The sequence below is a fragment of the Balaenoptera physalus genome (assembly GCF_965194825.1).
Source record: "Balaenoptera physalus genome assembly, chromosome: 4".
NCBI classification, from domain to species: Eukaryota; Metazoa; Chordata; class Mammalia; order Artiodactyla; family Balaenopteridae; genus Balaenoptera; species Balaenoptera physalus.
In genome coordinates, this window is record NC_138891.1 from 24889032 (window position 1) to 24908390 (window position 19359).

Here is a 19359-nt window from a genome sequence, read left to right on the forward strand (position 1 = left end):
TGATGCATAAGTTGTTTTCTCCTGATTAACATTCAAATCTCATGGCTTTTATATCATATATTATTATTGGAACACTGGAGAGCACAAAACCAAAAGAACTCCAATTAAACTTTAAAATTCTAGGTAGGTAAAAATACACTAATAAACATGATATAATAACGAACGTAAACATAATAATCAACATTAAAAAGGTAAAATATCAAGCTATAAAATATTGATAATAAATGGGAAAACAATCATTCCTTTTAGATAATATATTCTCATAAGACAAATCCTTTTTGAGAGAAGCTTGTGGGTAGACCTTTAGGTAACCTGCATGAACTAATTACTTAAAATTAATTGATATATAGTTGCTGGATTCATTTTTAAAAGTGAAAAAGCAGTTAAATTAGATTTTCCAGGTTATAGTGGACTTACTACCTTGAGCTATATGAAAACTTCAGATCCACTGTGTCATAAAAATTTTATGACTAAACATTGTTTATACAGGCAAAGGAATGCCAGTGTAGTACAGTAACAAAACTGTGGGCTTTGTAATTAGATATATTTGCTTTTGAATGCTACTACTGCTACTTAGTAACTTACGACCTTAGACAAATTGCATTTTTAAACAAATCAAAGTAAAGATAATTATACACATACATATCGTAATAAAAAGGGTTTTCAACATAATATAGCAGTCATCTGGTCCATCCCAGCTTTAACTGTTTTAGCTGTTTATTTCCAAACTGTTCAATAATTTGCTTATACTGCTAGTTGATTTTTCAATTTTAGGCATTTTTAGACTTCCTGTTATGATAGATCAAAATTCAGTTCTTTTATACCACCCCTCACTACTTACCCTGTCCTCCCAATGTAAGTATATTACAATGTTTGTTTAAAATTATAAACAGTGTTTATGATATGTGACTGTATAAATATTATTACTGCAAAGCCAAGTAGGGTACTCTAATTATGGTTTTTTTTTTTTGTAAAACTTAAAAAAAAAATTCTTTTAAGAGTAATTATCTTTTAAAAGCTCTTTCGTCTTCTATGTACCTATCCTTAAGGTGAGAGAATATTAAGAAACACACATAGAGTAAGTTTAAAATCCCCTCCGCTCTTCATTTCCCTCATCACCAAGGGCAGTTTCTTTCAAATCCACAGCTTCTTATTCCCTTCATCTCTGTTTTTTCTTCCCACACCTCCCCCCACTCCCTACAACCACCCCCCCCCGCCCCCCGTCCCTGTGTTTTTGATGTCTACCTTAAACCCAAATTCATGCGTTGGCAGCTACCGGGCTGCCCAAAACAGAGAACAGTCCTTCCTACTCTATCTAGCCACACTACAGACTGTAGGAGGGCAAATGGTATTTTTAGATGAACCTGCAGGCTCTGGTTTCAGGCTTACTTCTCAAAACTCCTTAAATTACCTAAACATTCTGGTAATTTTTTTGGTTTCCTCAAAATGATGCTTCTTAAAATAACTTTCTAAAAACAATATAATTCAATAACAAATATTTAGAAGAGCAAAATACCTTACCAGTAGGTTGGGGAAAAACTGGAGGAATGGTTCCAGGTGGTACAGCAGGAGGATAACTTGGAAATATTGGTGGAGGCAAAGGGAAATTCACTCCTAAGGAGCCCTATGGAAGTATTTAGAAGTTATAAAACAATGCAACAAAAACATCGAGAGGGATTAATTAAAGATTTAGTAGAGAATTCATGGACAGTTCTCACCAACTGTTGTAAAGCAAAAAGTGCAGCTTTTTCCTTGGCTTCATTTTCAGAATGGCACTGTGGCCCATGTACCAGTAAGCCGTTAGATAATTTTACCTGGCAAACTGTCATTGTCTAAAAAAAAGAACATGAATGGTTATGAAGTTATCTGTCCAGGAAGTCGACCTCCTCCTCCAAAGCTTAGTTTAAACAAATGGAATAATTTCATCTAACATTTTGTAAAAAAAAATTTAAGAATTCAAAAAAGGACTATCAGCTTAAGTTCTGGGTTATGATGCAAAAACTTTACAATTGTTGCCTTATCTTTCAATGTTTACAAAGTTAAAATGATCTCTAAGCTAGCTGAAGGACCAAGCATCATAATGTAAATGAAAGCCAGCAAAACTTTTTTCTTTGTATCTCAGATCAGGAAACTAGGTTTTCTACTTGTTTTGTATGTAAGATTTTGTTGGAACACAGCCAAGCCCACTCTTATGTATCACCTATGGCTGTTTTCATACTGTAATTGTAGAGGTGAGTAGTTGTGACAGAGACCATATGGCCCACAAAGCCTAAAATATTTCCTATCTGGACATTTATAGAAAAAATCTGCTGACCTCTGCTTTCCACCATCCTTTAAATAGCACATATTTCGCTAATATGAATTAACTGCTAAAATTTAAAAGACTCAGGGGTTCTGACTGATTTTATATTTACATTTAAATGATAATTCTTTACAGTATGTGCTTTTCTTTTATAAAAAAGATTTTAAAAAAATGTTACTTTTTCAAAAGGTAGCCATTTTTATGTAGTATTATTAGTTTAATCATGCTTTCTGCTTTAGGTGAGAATGTGTCAAGAATCTGGATGTAAAAAGGAGAAAACAGCCTTCCTGCCGTGGTTCTCAAGGTGCACTGTGGGGATCCTGGAGGTCCCTGAGCCCCTTTCTGGGGATCCTTGAGGTTCAAGCTATTTTTATTATAATATGAAAATGCTATTTGCCCTTTTCACTCTCATTTTCTCATAAGTATACAGAGAACAAAAAGTTCATTGATATAATTTCAGATTCTACATTGCACTAACTTTTGAGAAAATACCACGTTTTAATGTAGTATCAAAGAATATCCACAGTTATATGGAAAGGCTATTAAAATTTTCTTCCTTTTTCCAACTATCTATTTGTGTGAGGCCAGATTTTCTTCATATATTTCAATCAAAACCACATATTACAAGAGATTGATAGTAAGAAGCAGATATGAGAATCTAGCTTCTTTATTCAGCTAGAAGATGGATAAGACTTGCAAAAAAGTAGAGCAATGTGACTCTTCTCATTAAATTTTTTTCGAAGTCATTTTTAATTAACAACATTAAAATTGTTTTTTTCAGTTTTAATTTTTAATTTGGTAAATATGGATATAACACAAGTAAACAAAAGTTCTTTGGGGTCCTCAAAAAAAAGATGGGGAGTTTCTGAGACCAAAAAGTTTGAAAACTGCTGCTGGAGACCAAGATCCCTAGCTCTATCAGTCTGAAGAATCTTGCGAGGCTACCTGCTGCCCAGGTTCCTCTATCAGTTTCTCTGAGGGGTCTGGTTAGGCATAAATGGAAGACCCAGAGTGAGAGGTATTAATCTATGCTGCTCATAAAGTCAAAAAAATCAGCTCCACTATATTATTTCTAGCCAAAGATTTTCAGTCAATTTATTTAAGCTCAGTGTTCAATACCTTATGTAAATGGAAGAACGGTAATATACAATACCTGTGGTGTTCTCAAAAAGGAGAAATCCGGTTGTGGCATTCCAACAAGGGAACAAATTCGAGAAAGTTCGGTTACTGGCGTGGACACAGGAGGAATCTGGCTGGCGGCAGGCCAGCACACACTGTCCACAGACTGAACGTTATGGTACTCACTAGCACTGTGAGGCTTGTTCATATAAGATGCTGCCAAAAAAGGGAAAAGGACATATCCACATTCAATGATATCTCAAACTATGCAATTACGGCAGGGCTTTACAGAATAGCAAGGAGGACATTGTTAAAAAGTGAGAAGAGGAATCTCCCATGATGCAAATATAAGAACTATTTAGTTTTGCCTAAAATGACTAGAATTCAATGAAGATTTTAGATGATTACAATCAATTACTGATATATAATTAAGACAAAGATTTAAAAATATGATAAGTAGATGACTGCCAAAAATTAGCATCGTGAGAGGTTAATGACTACATAGTTATTTACAGGCAAAATCTAAACATGCAAATGGCTTTCTTGAGCTGATTTACAATTAATTCTTAAGTCCTGAGGCTTTAGCTTCAGTCTTCTCAAAATTCCATCCTACTTTCTGAGACACATGGATGAATTTTTTTTTTGCTCTAAAATAATGCTTCTTAAAAGTTTTTCTGAAATTAAGTCTTTTAAGTGCCTTTATTATGATTTAAAAATTCTGAAAGTTCACATTCTTTATAATCAACAAACTCACGAACAGAACAAAAAGCACACCCCAGTGAAGAATGAATCTAAACCTATTACTGTTATAGATTAAAAAAAAAGTTAAGTGGCTTGCCTGAAGTCACACATTAGTTCTATTACATGGGCTGGATACTGAGTTCTTGGCTCTAAGGTAGATGATATTTTTCACTATACTGAAGTATAGTAAAAGTTACTTGTTTTTGACAGTGGGACCATATTTATCCAATATTGTTTTAAAATTTTATTTTGCTCTATTTCAAGAGCATATCTGTCCCTATGATAAATATTGTTTCCTGATAGTTACTGGAATTTTAAATTATTTATCCCAATACTCAGGGGAGCATAAATGAAGTTAGGCTCTGATTTTGATACTTAATAAACTCAGATTAGCTTATTTCAAAATGTTTTTTACCTCTCTGAGAAACTTCTGTCCCCAACCTACTTTTGCATGAGTCATTTTTCCTGGTAGGCTTTTGCAGATAATTAGACAGTCAAAATATTAAAGTACAGGGGACGTAAAAGGTAGGGGTAATGATGGACATCTACTGAAATCCAGCTATGTGCCAGATGTTATGCTATAGGTTTCTTAGACTTAAGGTAAGTGCCCACTTTCCAGTGTGTGCCTCCATTAATTATTTTAAATTGATTTTACAGCTTCTTCTATTTTTATGTGGGCCAAGTTATTTTAACATAATACTAATATCAATTATTGGCACCTATGATGTGTCAGACACAGTGCTAACTGCTTTATATATGTCATACAATTATCACAACCGTCATTTGCAATGTTATTTTATAGATAAAAGAATTTATAGAAAAGTTAAATAATGTATTTAAGTTACATAATCATTTTTAAATTACTGAGAAAAAGCTAAAATGTGAAAACATTTCCAGGTTTGGAATCTCCAGAATGAGTATCTGTAATAGTATAATTTAAGTAGTCACAAGGAGGGACTTCCCTGGTGGCGCAGTGCTTAAGAATCTGCCTTCCAGTGCAGGGGATGCTGGTTCAATCCCTGGTCAGGGAACTAGATCCCACATGCATGGAGCCTGCTGGTCGCAACTAAGGAGCACATGTGCCACAACTAAGGAGCCGGCGAACTGCAACTAAGGAGCCCACCTGCTGCAATTAAGACCCGGTGCAACCAAAATAAATAATAAAATAAAATAAATAAAATTAAATTAAAAAAATAAACTTATTAAAAAAAAAGAAATATTAAAAAAAACGTAGTCACAAGAAGACATTTAGGGACTACAGATCTATTGGTTACATAGTTACACTGTTATATAAATGACACAAGTATAGAATTATACTCTTATTTGTTACTCTCAATTATACTTAATTATCTTTAAAAATCACATGATTAAAAAATAAATGAACTGAATTTTTGAAGTGATTGGTTATTAGTACTAGTGCTTAGCTTACTTACTTAATTTCTTACTTTGTTTAGGCTGTGAGGAAGATCCGTATTCATCTCTTCTATTAGAGGAAACAGTGACTTCATTACCAAATCGTTTCATCTCATTCTTATGGTCCACAGTGTCAGAGCCATCAATTTTTAGAATTTCTTTAAGCATCCGAGTTCCCTTCTGTTTTGAAAATGATTGGTATGGAGATAGTGGGGATAGGGGAGAAAAGTTAAAAGCTACAGACCTTACTGATGTTTCTTTTAATAAGTTCCATTGTTAAAAATTAAGACGATAACTACATTCAGATAGAGAATAAGGAAAATAAATAGAGTTGAAAAAAAAAATTCACGTTTCCTGGCAAAGAAACAATACTTATCATTCTGCTTAACTTTTGACCAAACTGTCTAGTGGCAATGTTTGAAAAGCAAGGGAGCTATGGTGGCTAAATTGCCCAGGGCAGCCCGATCTTTCTCACAGGATGACAATAATAATGCCACACACCAGTCTACATAAGAGAAAGTGTTTTAACTGTTGCACAGGGTATGTATGGCTAACAGTAATGAAATTACCATAGTGTACAAGCTCTTACAAAATACGAACCATAGCAAATGACTGTGGTGACAAATGTTCTTCGCTTGGAGGCTCTTTATGATGAGATGACTGTACTTCATTTTCTTTGGAGATATTCAAGGATGCTAAGAAGTTCTCAATTCCAGGATTAGGCTAAAAGAATAAATATTTTGTGCATGAAGATGAAAGTACAAGGACACGAAAATAGTTGAGAGTTTTATGTACAAAAATGATCATTTAATTTTCACTCAATCGTCTTCCCAGGTGTTAAAGTTTGGGAAGAGAACTTGAATAAACAGTCTTTCAGCTGATCAATGGCATTTGGATAACTAGTTTCAACCTTTCGGTTTTCTGAGACTTCTGCTCTCTCATTTCTCTTCAAAAGCTTAACACTACATTTGGCAGGCCCTTCAAACGCCTGTAAGAGAGGAAGAATGAGTTTTTGTGCAAATAAAATTATAATTCCGACTTAATAGTATTCTAAATAAATTGCTGCAAACTTTTTAATGTGTTATTTTCTCTTTTATACCATGAGAAAAAAGGGGGCCCATAAACTTGATGAGGGAAAAAATTCCACCTTTACTTTCATTAATTTCTAAATGAGACTTAGCATTCCCTTCAATTATGAATGTAGGCAATAAAACACAATGGTGGTGATTCTAATGGTATTTCAATATTACTGGTTTTCTTTCAAATCTTATGTATTTTACTGTAGCATTAAAACTATTATTCTGAGAAAGAGTCCATAGGCTTCACCAAAGAGGTCCATGGCACAAAGAGTTTACGAACCCCTTCTCTAGAAGAAAGGAAACTATAGCATAAGAGTTGCAGAAAGAGATGACTCTGAAAGTCATGCAATTCAACCCTTTATTGGTATCTAAAAATTAATGGGCTGAGAACCTGTTAAGTGCCAAGATATCTGCTAAAGTATCTTTTATAAATGTAATATATTATAGCTTATAAGAGATCTAATTTTTAAAAACTTTGTGTTATATAATATGCATATAAAAATGCACATAAGTGTACATAGATATTTTTAGACTTAAAATGTTTTTTTGATTATAAAATACATACATACTCCTTATCAAACAACAAACTATAAAATAAAACATAAATGATCTCAGTTTCCCCCATTAACCTAACTCCACAGAATCAACTGTTAACTTTGCCATGTTGGTACATATACTTTCACTGAATATACATATTTCTACATATTTTATACATATAATGTACCCACATATATTCATATATGTAGGTATGTTTGTATGTATTTATGTATATATAGACTATATATAATGAGAGACACAAGTGATATATTTTTATCTCCATTTTAAAGATGAAGAAATTGAGGCTGTGAGAAGTGTAGTGAATTGCTCAAGGCCACCTAGCTGTTATATGGCAGAACCAAAACTTCAGGTATCTCTAGTTCCAAATCCTGGACTCTAGCTGTGCAACCTCCCATCCAAGTGACTGACAGGCTCAGCAACCCTCTTGTCATGCACTTTATGAATCTGGCTGAAAGGGCTGCAAAATTCAGTCAGATGCTACAGAGCCACCAACTACAATAAAAAGTGGGCTACTAGCATAGCGCAGGGAGATCAGCTCGGTGCTTTGTGACCACCTAGAGGGGTGGGATAGGGAGGGTGGGAGGGAGGGAGTGAGATGCAAGAGGGAAGAGATATGGGGACATATGTATATGTATAACTGATTCACTTTGTTATAAAGCAGAAACTAACACACCACTGTAAAGCAATTATACTCCAATAAAGATGTTTAAAAAAAAAGAAAAAAAAAAGTGGGCTACTAGAAATGTGATTTTAAGAAGCTTACCTGCCTATTTGATATTTTTTGTGACCGACTCTCAGTTTTAGGACTCTTACACTCTTCTTTAACTAGAGACAAAAAACCAGAAATTTTGTTAAATGAAATTTGCTGCACACCAATTAAATTTACCAAGTATTTACCATAGCAAGGCACTGTGTAAAAAATTCACAGAATTCCAAGGAGACAAAGGCCCTGATCTTGAGGAACTTATTATTTAGATGAGGGTGAGAAGATAAACTCACAGATGACAACAATAAGGGAAAAAGAAAAGTGGCATCTAAGTGAACCTTGCAGGACGGCAGGTTTTCAAAGGGCAGAATAAGAGGCTAAGTATTCCAGCAAAGAAAATAATAGGAGAAAAGACAAATAATAGTAGAAGCAGAAAGCAAGGAATATTTGTGGAACTAAAAACAGACCAGTTCTGCTGGAGGTTGAGGAGTATAATGCAGCTTAACTGAACTAGAGAAGCAGGCTGCAGCCACAATCTGCAAAGGACTGAAGACTATAGAATTATATTGGTAGGCAATGGGCACAATCACAGAAAGGTTTTGAGCTGGTAGGAACCTGATCAGAATTGTGCCTTAAGAAAATTATAATATGGCAGTGGCTTATTAGCTAGGTAGAAGGAGTAAGAGACCAATTAGGAAGCTATTTTAGTATTCCTGTTAAGGGGAAATGACGGGAACAGAAAGAAAGTGAAAAGGATGGATTAGAAGAGGAAGGAGGAAAGGGAAAAAAGAAGAAGGAAGGAAGAAAGGAAGGAAGAAGGGAGAGAGGGAGAGACAAAAGAGGAAAGAGAGGATGAGGAAAGAAGTAAGGGGAAGGGATGGAAGGGGGAGGGAGGGGATGGAATGAGAGAGGAAGGAAGGGACAAAGATGGGAAGGAAAGGGAAGAGAGGGAACAGAGAGGGGAAAAGAAAGGAAGAGAGGAAGGTAAGGAAGAATTCTTGTAAAAAGGAGGAAAATTAAAAGTGACACCACTGCTATTCAACATTGTACTGGTGGTTTTATCCACAGCAATTAGGCAAGAAAAATAAATAAAAGGCATCCAGATTGTATAGGAAGAAGTAAAACTATCTCTATTTGCAGAAGCCAAAAAAATTAGGGCAAATAAATAAGTTCAACAAGGTGGGAGGATGCAAGATCAATATACAAAAGTCAGTTTTATTTCTATAAATAGTAATGAACAATCTCCCCCCAACCAAATTAAGAACACAGTTCCACTGACAATAGTATTACATAGAATAAAATACTTAGAAATAAATTTAACAAAAAAAGTTCAAGACTTGTACACTGAAAACTACAAGACATCATTGAAAGAAACAGAAAGGCTTAATATTGCTAAATGACAGTACTACCCAAAGTGGTCTACAGATTCAATATGATCCCTATAAAAATTCCAGCTGCCATATTTGCAGAAATAGACAAGTTGATCCTAAAATTCATATGGAAATGCAAGAGACCAGAACAGACAAAATAATCTTGAAAAAGAAAAACAATGTTGGAGGATTCAAACTTCCCAATTTCAAAACTGATAACAAAGCTACTATGGTAATGAAGATGGTGTGTTGTTCACAAAAAGATTGCATATAGATAGTTGAAATGGAATTGACAAACTAGAAATAAACCCATACATCTATGGTCAGTTGATTTCTGACAAGGGTGCCAAGACAATTCAATGGAGTGCAAAGAGAATTCAATGGGGAAAGAACTGTCTTTTAGCAAGTAGTTCTGGGACAACTAGATACCTACATGCAGAAGAGTGAATATGGACCCCTATCTCATACCATGTATATAACTTATTCAAAAATGAAAAAAAGACCAAAACGTTAGAGCTAAAACTATAACACTCTTAGAAGAAAACATAGGTGTAAATTTGTGTGACCTTGAATTAGGCAATGGTTTCTTATATGATACCTAAAGCATAAGCAAACAAAGAAAAAGTAGAAAAAAATAGATAAATTGGACTTGATGAAAACTAAAAACTTTTGTGCTTCAAGGACACTGTAAAAAAAGTTAAAAGACAATCCAGAGAATGAGAGCACATATTTGCAAATCAAATATCTGCTCAGCATATAGGATACAGAACATAAAAAGAAGTCTTACAACTCAAGAATAAAAAGATAACCCAATTTTAAAATGAGCAAAGGATTTGAATATATATTTCTCCAAAGAAGATATACAAACAGCCAATAAGCACATGAAAAAAATGTTCAACACTATTAGTCATTAATGAATTACAAATGAAAACCACAAGGAGACTCTACTTTACATTCACTAGGATGGCTATAATAAAAAAGATGGATAATAACAAGTGTTATGGAGGATGTAAAGAAATTGGATCCTCATATATTGCTGGTGGGAATGTAAAATGGTACAGCTACTTTGGAAAACAGTTTGGTAGTTCCACAAAAAGTTAAGCATAGAGTTAACACATGACTCAGTTATTCCATTCATTCATATATACCCAAGAGAACTGCAAACATATGTTCACACAAAAACTTGTACATAAACATCCACAGCAGCATTATTTATTACAGCCCAAAAGTGGAAACAATCCAAATGTCCATCAATGGATGAATGGATAAACAAAATATAGTATTCATACTATAGAATATTGTTCAGCTGTAAAAAGGAATGAAGTACTGATACATGCTACAACATGGATGAACCTTGAAAAGATTATGCCAAGTTAAAGGAGCCAGTCTCAAAGGTCACATATTTTATGATTCTGTTTACGTGAAATATCCAGAATAGGTCAATCCATAGAGGCAGAAGTAAATTAGTGGTTGCCAGGACTAGCGGAATCACTACTAATAAGTATGGTATTTCTTTTTGGGGAGATGAAATTGTTCTAAATTTAGACAGTGGCATTGGTTGTACAACTTTGTGAAAACACCAAAAAACACTGATTGTATACTTTAAAAGGATGAATTTTATCATGTATGAATTACAACTCAACAAAGCTGTTAATTAATACAAATAAAAGGAAGCAGTTAGCACCACAAGTATACTTTCTAACTCATAACTTACATTTTCTGTGAGGCTCATGTTTTCTTTGCTTAACACTGTTCTCATTAAAGCCAGATTTGTGATGTTGAGTTACTTGACTTATTTCTTGAGGTAGAACTGCACCCTGAAAATTAAAATTCTTATAAATGATTTAAACAAACTCTTAATATTAAAACTACTTCTCTTCCTCAATGCTTAATAAATACTTTATTATTTTTATAAAAGTTATAGAGCTCACTAGAAAAAGATTTAAGGAATGCAGAAAAGTACAGAGAATTTAAGAAAACCACTCAAATTCTACCGCCCCCAAATAACCATTATTAACATTATGATCACAACTCCAGACGTTTCTCTATGCATTAGTTAGATAGTAAGGTACACAGAAAACAATCATTTTACAAAAATGCTTTCAATAGAAAGAATTCAATCTAATTTTGTTTGAAGTTAATACAGAAACTAAAGATTAAACTTTAGGTGAATGTTTCTTCCTAACAGAAATATCAGCCTCTAAAGATCTCTCTAGATTTGCTTCAAAATAATCCTATCTCTGGGGTATGTGGGGATAGGAAATGAATAGGTATCATGGAAGAAACAGAACTGGACATGTTCAAGGTAAAGGATGGGTACATGTAGATTTATTATACTATTTTCTTGACTTCGTTATTTTAAAAATTTCCATTAGAGTTTTTAAAAATTCATCATTCCTGTCCCTATGTTATAAAAGTTGAGGATATTATTAGCCCTTTCACATCCTTTCCCCTAATACCTGATTTTTATTAATTAATATTTATAATGTCAAGGTTTTCAAATGCTGGAAGACTATTACCACTACCAGATAGCAAGACTGATTATAAAGCTACTGTAATTGAGACAGTGCATGAATGGACAAAATTAGCAAAATGACATGAGTAAGTTTCATATAAAGATCACAGCAGATCCTCTTGCTTTCTGATAGGGAGAAGAGGCCTGAAGGCAAAAAGAGACAGATAACTTGCCACAGCTGAAGTGGGAAGGGGAAGCAGAAGTAGGGGCTGGAGATGTTCAATACAAATTAATCACTTTACAATGATTACACAATTTTGCTTTTGGTGGGCCCTATTTATTTTTTTCTGAGCACAGACGAATGAACACTGGGTACAAAGGCACATCGTGTCTTAGTTGGCAGTGGACATGCTCCAAAATAGTTGTGATATGCACCAAAGTGTGAAGGAAGGTCTGATGAGCTCATATGCACAAGAACATCTAGGGTTCTTTACTCTTTAAAAAAAAAAGGGCCAAGAGACTTCCATCCACATAGCACAATGGCTGGTGGGGGATTCTGACTCTAAAGAAGGGAATTAGAACATCAGGATCAATAAATTGGTGTGAACGAATACTGTGTGTCTACTATGTGCCAGGCATGGTTAAGATGTACTTTGCATCCGTTATCTTAACATCATTATAATAATGCTATAATCATAAAAATGCTATGGTGTATTTTGATTCCATGTTATAGAGGAGTAAACTGAGGCTCAAAGTGATAATGTAATTGGTTACAGAACTAAATAGGAGAGCTGATATCTGAGCTCTAACTCTAAAACCCAAGTTCACAGTACCATTTCAGAGAAAAAGTGCCCTAAGTTTAATTAGAAAGAAAATATCCTACTTTTAAGTATGGTTTTTTGAGTTATTCTGTTTGATGTCTAAATAAAGCTATTTGTGTCAGTCACATTGTCATATTCTGCCAATAAAGACTTGAATGTTTTTTTAAAGACTTTTTAAAAAAAATAAATTTATTTATTTATTTTTGGTTGTGTTGGGTCTTTGTTGCTGGGCATGGGCTTCCGCTAGTTGCGCAGGCTCAGTAGTTGTGGCGCATGGGCTTAGTTGCTCTGTGGCATGTGGGATCTTCCCAGACCAGGGCTCGAACCCGTGTCCCCTGCATTGGCAGGTGGATTCTTAACCACTGTGCCACCAGGGAAGCCCTTAAAGACTTTCTGAAAGAGCAGTTTTAGGTTCACACCAATATTGAGAGGAAGGTACAGAGATTTCCCCTATACCTCCCGCCCCACACATGCACAGCCTTCCCCATTACCAACATCCCCACTGGAGTGGTGCATTTGTGACAACTGATGAACCTACAATGACACATAATTGTTACCCCAAGTCCTTATTTTACACTGGGTTCACTCTTGGTGTTATATATTCTATGGGTTTGGACAAATGTGTAACGACATGTATCCATCACTATAGTATCATACAGAGCATATTCAATGCTCTAAAAATCTTCTGTGCTCCACCAATTCACCTCTCCCATTCCCAATAATCCCTGGCAACCACTGATATTTTTACTGACTCTATAGTTTTGCCTTTTCCAGAAGCTTGAATACCTTTAAAAAAAAAAAAAATCATGTTGCGTTCTCTATAATTTGCTTATCAGATGAATTCCAGGCTGCTTATTAAGGCTTCATGGATATAAGTGTTATATGTGGTGGCTCATAATTCTTAGAATATACAGGAGATAAAACATGGGAGTGTTCAGCTGATATAAATAATGAAATAGCACCTAATAATAAGAGATGCATACAGAAGATTCTGAGGAAATATGTTATCAAGTGTGGCGTTCCATCTCAAGGAAATTGGTGGTAATAGCTAGTAGACTTTTTGGCAGTGAGAGAGGAAAGGGCATCCTAAGTGGAAGGAACAATGCAAACACATAATCTGAACCGGAAATTACCTGTTTATGGGAAAGGGAAAGTTAGGAGACCAATCTGATTAGAACAGACCATTTTACCAAATAGTTGACATACTTTATATAAGAACTATGCAGAGTTGGATTATACAAGGCCTAAATATTAGTTTGAGTTGAGGCTGAATTCCACTAGTATTAAACAGGGAGCCCTATACATTCTAGAGTATTTGAACAACACTATTTGAGGGCTGGAAAAAACCTCAGAGTTCTTCTAAGTCCAAGCCTTAATTTTATACACGAGGCCACAGAAGCCCAGGGAAATCAGATTTGTGCAACTTGAGGCACAAAACCTGATTTCCTGATTCTGAGTCTAATACCAGATTTATCTTCACTACACTGCCACAGTGCATAAACTGAGTTCAAAAGCAGGAGTCCTTATTAATTAGATAGGTTGCTCAATTATGCCATGATTGAGCAACACTGGTGAAAGGATCTTTAGGAAAGATTAGGTAGGAAGTACTATGTAAGAAGGACTAGAAAGGAAAGACATAAGAAACAGGAAGCACAGATAGGAGATTAATCTAGGGCTGGGATGACAATTTAAGGTCCAGTTGTAAAAACTGAGAAAGGGTAAAAAGATTTGGGGGCTCAATGCAAAAAATATTAGAGAGAAGAAGCAAAAATTTTTGACTTCATGCTTTTCAGATTATATGCCTGAGTAAATGGTTGTGTTAGAAAACAAGGATAAGAGAAGAGGCTTTAGATGAGGTCAGTTGTGAGATTATCTTGAAGTTGAGGTGATGGCGGAGCATCCATCTATACCTGTCTTCTAGAAAGTTGGAGATATTGGGCTAGATCTTGATTGAGAGGTTGGAATTAGAGACATAGATTAAGTGGTAATTAGCAGAGAAGTAAGAGCCAAAGTCACCAGTCAAGGAATAAGGCAAAAGGGAAAAGAAGACTGTTGCGTTTTGGGAAACAGCCCCCCGTGAAAGGCTGGAAGAACAGAGGTTAACAAAGAACCTGAACAAATAGGGAAAGGAAAGAGGAGAGACTCAGGGTAATGTTTTCTCTTAGAGCAAAACTCCTTGAAAGAATTACCCATATTTGCTGCCTCCAATTTCTCTCTTCCTCTTTTCTCTTAAACCCACTCTAATCAGTATTTCGCTCCTATCACTTAACTGAAACTGTTCTTGTCAAGGTTCCCAATGGCCTTCATGTGCTAAATTCTGTGCATAGTCAATTCTCAGTTTTCATCTTAACTGATCCATCAGCAGCGTTTGACACAGTTGATTACTCTGTTCCCTCTGACATCTGTTCTTCACGTGGCATCTAGAAACCACCCTTCCCTGGTTTTCTTCCCGTCTCACCGGCCATTCCTTCTCAGTCTTCTTTGTTAGTTTCACCTAGTCTCGCTGACTCTTGAAGGATGGACTGCTCTAAGGCTAAGTTGTTGAACTTTTTTTCTATCTATCCACTTTCTTGGATATAGATAAATATAGATATATACACACATATGCACACACACATATGCACATATACACACATATATGTATATGTATATATGTGGGTGTATATACATATATATGTATATAATGATTCCCAAATTTCTCTCTCCAGCCTGGATAACATTGATGACTTTCAGACTCAATGTCCAACTCTACATCTCCACTCAAATATCTAACTCCAATAACTCTTCTTAATGTTTAGTATACATCTCAAACTTACCAAAATTGAACTCCTGATCTTCCCCCACAAACCTACCAGATCTGCAGTCTTTCCCATCTCAGTTAATAGCCCCTCTATCCTTTTAGTTACTCAGACCTTAAGAGTCACGTCCTTTAATACATTCTTTCTCTTTTACCCGCATATCCAATTCATCATCAGCTGGAAATCCCTTCCAAATATGTTTAGAATTTGACCACTTTTCACAGGGTCCTACTACCCTGGTCCAAGTCAATATCAACTCTATCTTGATGATTTCAGTAGTCTCTGAACTAGTCTCTGTTTCCACCTTGGTTCCTCTACATTCTATTCTCAAGATAGCAGGCAGAGTGATCCTATTAAAATATAAGTCAAATCATGTCACTCTGCTGTGCAAAACCCTCTGCTGATTCCCTATCTCACCGAGTAAAAGCCAATGTCCTTATAATGGTCCAGGAGGTCCTACATAGTATCAATCTCTTACCTCTCTAATTACATTTCCTACAACTCACCCTATTGATTCAGCCAAATGGTCTTCTTTCTCATCCTTGTGTATGCCAGGGATCACCACCCCCAACAGGGCCTTTGACTTTGTCTTGAATACTCTCCCCTCAGATATCTGTATATCCACTCCTCATTTCGTTCAAATCTTTGCTCAAATGTTACCTGAACATTCCACTTAAAACTGCAGGGGACTTCCCTGGTGGCACAGTGGTTAAGACTCCACACTCCCAACGCAGGGGGCCCGGGTTCGATCCCTGGTCAGGGAACTAGATCCCACATGCATGCTGCAACTTAGAGTTCGCATGCCACAACTAAGGAGTCTGTGTGCCGCAACTAAGAAGCCAGTAAGTCGCGACTAAGGAGCCCGTGAGCTGCAACTAAGGAATCTGCCTGCTGCAACTCAGAAGCCCACGTGCCACAACTAAGGAGCTGATGAGCTGCAACTAAGGAGCCCGCCTGCTGCAACTAAGAAGCCCATGTGCTGCAACTAAGGAGCTGATGAGTCACAACTAAGGAGCCCACCTGCTGCAACCAAGACCCAGCACAACCAAAATAAAAAAAAACCCAAAACCAGAAAACAAACAAATCAACAAAGCAAAAAAACAAAAACAAAAAACAAAAAAACCCCTAAAAAACCAACAACAAAAAAACAAAAACAGGGGCTTCCTTGGTGGCGCAGTGGTTGAGAGTCTGCCTGCTAATGCAGGGGACACGGGTTCGAGCCCTGGTCTGGGAAGATCCCACATGCCGCGGAGCAACTAGGCCCGTGAGCCACAACTACTGAGCCTGCACGTCTGGAGCCTGTGCTCCGCAATAAGAGAGGCCCACGCACCGCGATGAAGAGTGGCCCCTGCTTGCCACAACTAGAGAAGGCCCTCACACAGAAACGAAGACCCAACACAGCCAAAAATAAATAAATAAAATGTTAAAAAAAAAATGAAAATCATTAAAATATAAACACATGGTGTTTAAAAAAACAAAAACAAAAACAAAAACCCTGCAAAACCTTGCCTTCCCCCTCCAAAATTCCCTATCCTGTTCCCTGCAATTTTTCTCAAACTTATATTATCATCTAATATACCATTTTTTTATTTTGGTCTTATTTATTGTCCTTTCCTCCCTACAGTACTAACTGTATGAGAGCCAGGATTTTTGTTTTGTTTGCAGCTATATTCTCAGTGCATAGAACAACGCCTGGCACATGGTAGGCAGTTAATAAATACATGTTGAATGAATGAATGATAAAAAAGCACTCTTGAGGAATTAGCCATATTAAATAAATAAGAGAGGAAAAGAGGGTTTAAAAATCTGGTTATGGATTACATTTATGTAGAAAGATTTATGAATGATCTAAGGAAAACTTAAAATAGCATATTGGCAGAAGTGACCTGTGCGTTGTAACTCTCACTTTTTTTTTTTTTACTTTGTTAAATTATTTTTCCCACTTTATTATTTATTTATTTTAAAACTGAAGTACAGTTGACTTACAATGTTGTTGTCACTCTCACTTTTTATTTTTACTTTACGAACATTCCCTTCGCTATTTTCCCCTCCCTAGCGCTGATTATGCCACCATCACGGGAGGACATTAGAATAAATTAGGCCCTCATGGTGCAGGCTACTAGTTTATAAACCTAAGAGGACATTCCTTTTTGACCTAAGCTGAGAAGTTAGGTTAGTAATTAGCAAAAAATGTAGTAGGAATTCATTCCTTTTCTTTTTCCTTTTTTTTTGGTGCCTAAGTCTACTCTTTTAGCAGAGTTTCTTTCCTCTTCTTAAACTCTATCAAGGAATGTGAATTTGCTCATACACATTTAAGACAACCAACTGCCAGCATAAAGCTATACATTCAAGTGGAAGTGAGTAAGTTAATGAGTGCCATTAAAGCCTTTATTAAAAAGAAAAATTGTCTACATTCTTACTCATTAGTCCAAAAACACATGTAGCCTGAGAGAACTAAGAAAATTCAAGATCAAAGTGTTATTTCTATTTTATAAGATTTCAGGAGGAAAATTAATCACTGCATACCTAAAAGAGAAATATAAAATAAATTTAAAAAAACTAAATGTCCATCAAGCAAGGTATACTAACCTTCTCTTGTAGAGGTGGCTGAAAGTGTTGAACCTTTCCAGATCCCTGTAAGGATTGCCAAATGTTGCAAAATTCATCATCATCTTTAGCAGGTACCTGGGAAAGTACAAAAAACTTCTTAAGGAAAACTGAAACATGAAAAAATAAAGATTCAGATTAAAAATCAAATAATTTATTTATTAAAGCTATTTAGCAGTAGACAGGATATTTAAATTTCATTATCTGTTATCTCAGTTCTTTTTTTCTGGAGCTCAGTATAGTAATCATAAAAGTATACTGCTGGAGTGAAAATGTTCTTCTACAGATGTAATTGGTTATTAAAAAATATTTAAAGCAGTACAAATGCTATAAAAGATTATACTGAATCAATATCCCACCAAAAGATTTTTTTTTGGTCTTCCAGTATACTGGCATATTATCTTATTCAAGCTAACAATTAATAATATTTATTTAAAAAATTTTTGGGATTTCCCTGGTGGCGCAGTGGTTAAGAATCCACCTCCAATGCAGGGGACACAGGTTCGATCCCTGGTCCAGGAAGATCCCACATGCCATGGAGCAACTAAGCCCGTGCGCCACAACTACTGAGCCTGTGCTCTAGAGCCCATGCACCGCAACTACTGAGCCCACGCGCTGCAACTACTGAAGCCCGCATGCTCTAGGGCCCGCGTGCTGTAACTCTGAAGCCCGTGCACCTAGAGCCCGTGCTCCACAACAAGAAAAGCCACTGCAATGAGAAGGCTGTGCACCACAACAAAGTAGCCCCTGCTCGCTGCAACTAGAGAAAGCCCGCATGCAGCAACGAAGACCCAACGCAGCCAAAGATAAATAAAATTAAATTAAAAAAAATTAAAAAAATTTTTATCTTATACAAAAATAATCTGATTAAAAAAATCAGCTATTACTTATGGAGAACTGATTTCATGCAAATTAAAAATCTAGAAAAATATGCACCAAAATTTGACAGTGGTTACCTACGAGATTTGAGAGGATTTTTGCTTGTTTCCTTTGTTATCATCTATTTATCTGTTTTCTAATTAGTCTATAATAAACATGTGCTATTTGGATTAAAAAGTTTGGTTAAATGTAAAATAGATAGCTAGTGGGAAGCAGCCGCATAGCACAGGGAGATCAGCTCGGTGCTTTGTGATGGGGTGGGATAGGGAGGGTGGGAGGGAGACGCAAGAGGGAGGGGATATGGAGATATATGTATACCTATAGCTGATTCACTTTGTTATACAGCAGCAACTAACACAACAATGTAAAGCAATTATACTCCAATAAAGATGTTTAAAAACAAAACAAAAGAAACAAAACAAAAAGTTTGGTTAAAATTTGGGGCCATGGAATTAAATAAAGTTAAGTATCTCACACAAAACAATTCAAGTTTTGCCCTCAGGAAGATGAA

General features: G+C 35.7%; 1 protein-coding gene and 1 long non-coding RNA gene across 9 annotated transcripts in view; one reads left to right on the forward strand and one right to left on the reverse strand.

Annotated features, from left to right (window-relative positions):
• Window positions 1-19359, forward strand: part of LOC309660551 — a 247780-nt gene that overhangs the window by 93559 nt on the left and 134862 nt on the right. The gene's annotated exons all lie outside the window — the stretch shown is intronic.
• The window catches only part of XRN1 (5'-3' exoribonuclease 1), a 99261-nt gene that overhangs the window by 6759 nt on the left and 73143 nt on the right, over window positions 1-19359 (reverse strand). For 4 of the 8 annotated variants that reach the window (XR_014263433.1, XM_082461160.1, XM_082461159.1 and 1 more), the window contains exons 32-39: window positions 17952-18047; window positions 11003-11105; window positions 7976-8037; window positions 6176-6298; window positions 5596-5755; window positions 3456-3637; window positions 1719-1832; window positions 1522-1624 (exon numbers count right to left, since the gene is read on the reverse strand). Coding sequence is in view for 7 of the 8 variants with exons in the window: in XM_082461160.1 (XP_082317286.1) it covers window positions 1522-1624; window positions 1719-1832; window positions 3456-3637; window positions 5596-5755; window positions 6176-6298; window positions 7976-8037; window positions 11003-11105; window positions 17952-18047 (943 nt within the window). In the remaining variant the exon portion in view is untranslated. Of the gene's footprint in view, window positions 1-1521; window positions 1625-1718; window positions 1833-3455; window positions 3638-5595; window positions 5756-6175; window positions 6299-6452; window positions 6564-7975; window positions 8038-11002; window positions 11106-17951; window positions 18048-19359 lie in introns of all 8 variants that reach the window. The other 4 variants (XM_082461163.1, XM_082461161.1, XM_082461165.1 and 1 more) reach the window with 3 other exon arrangements.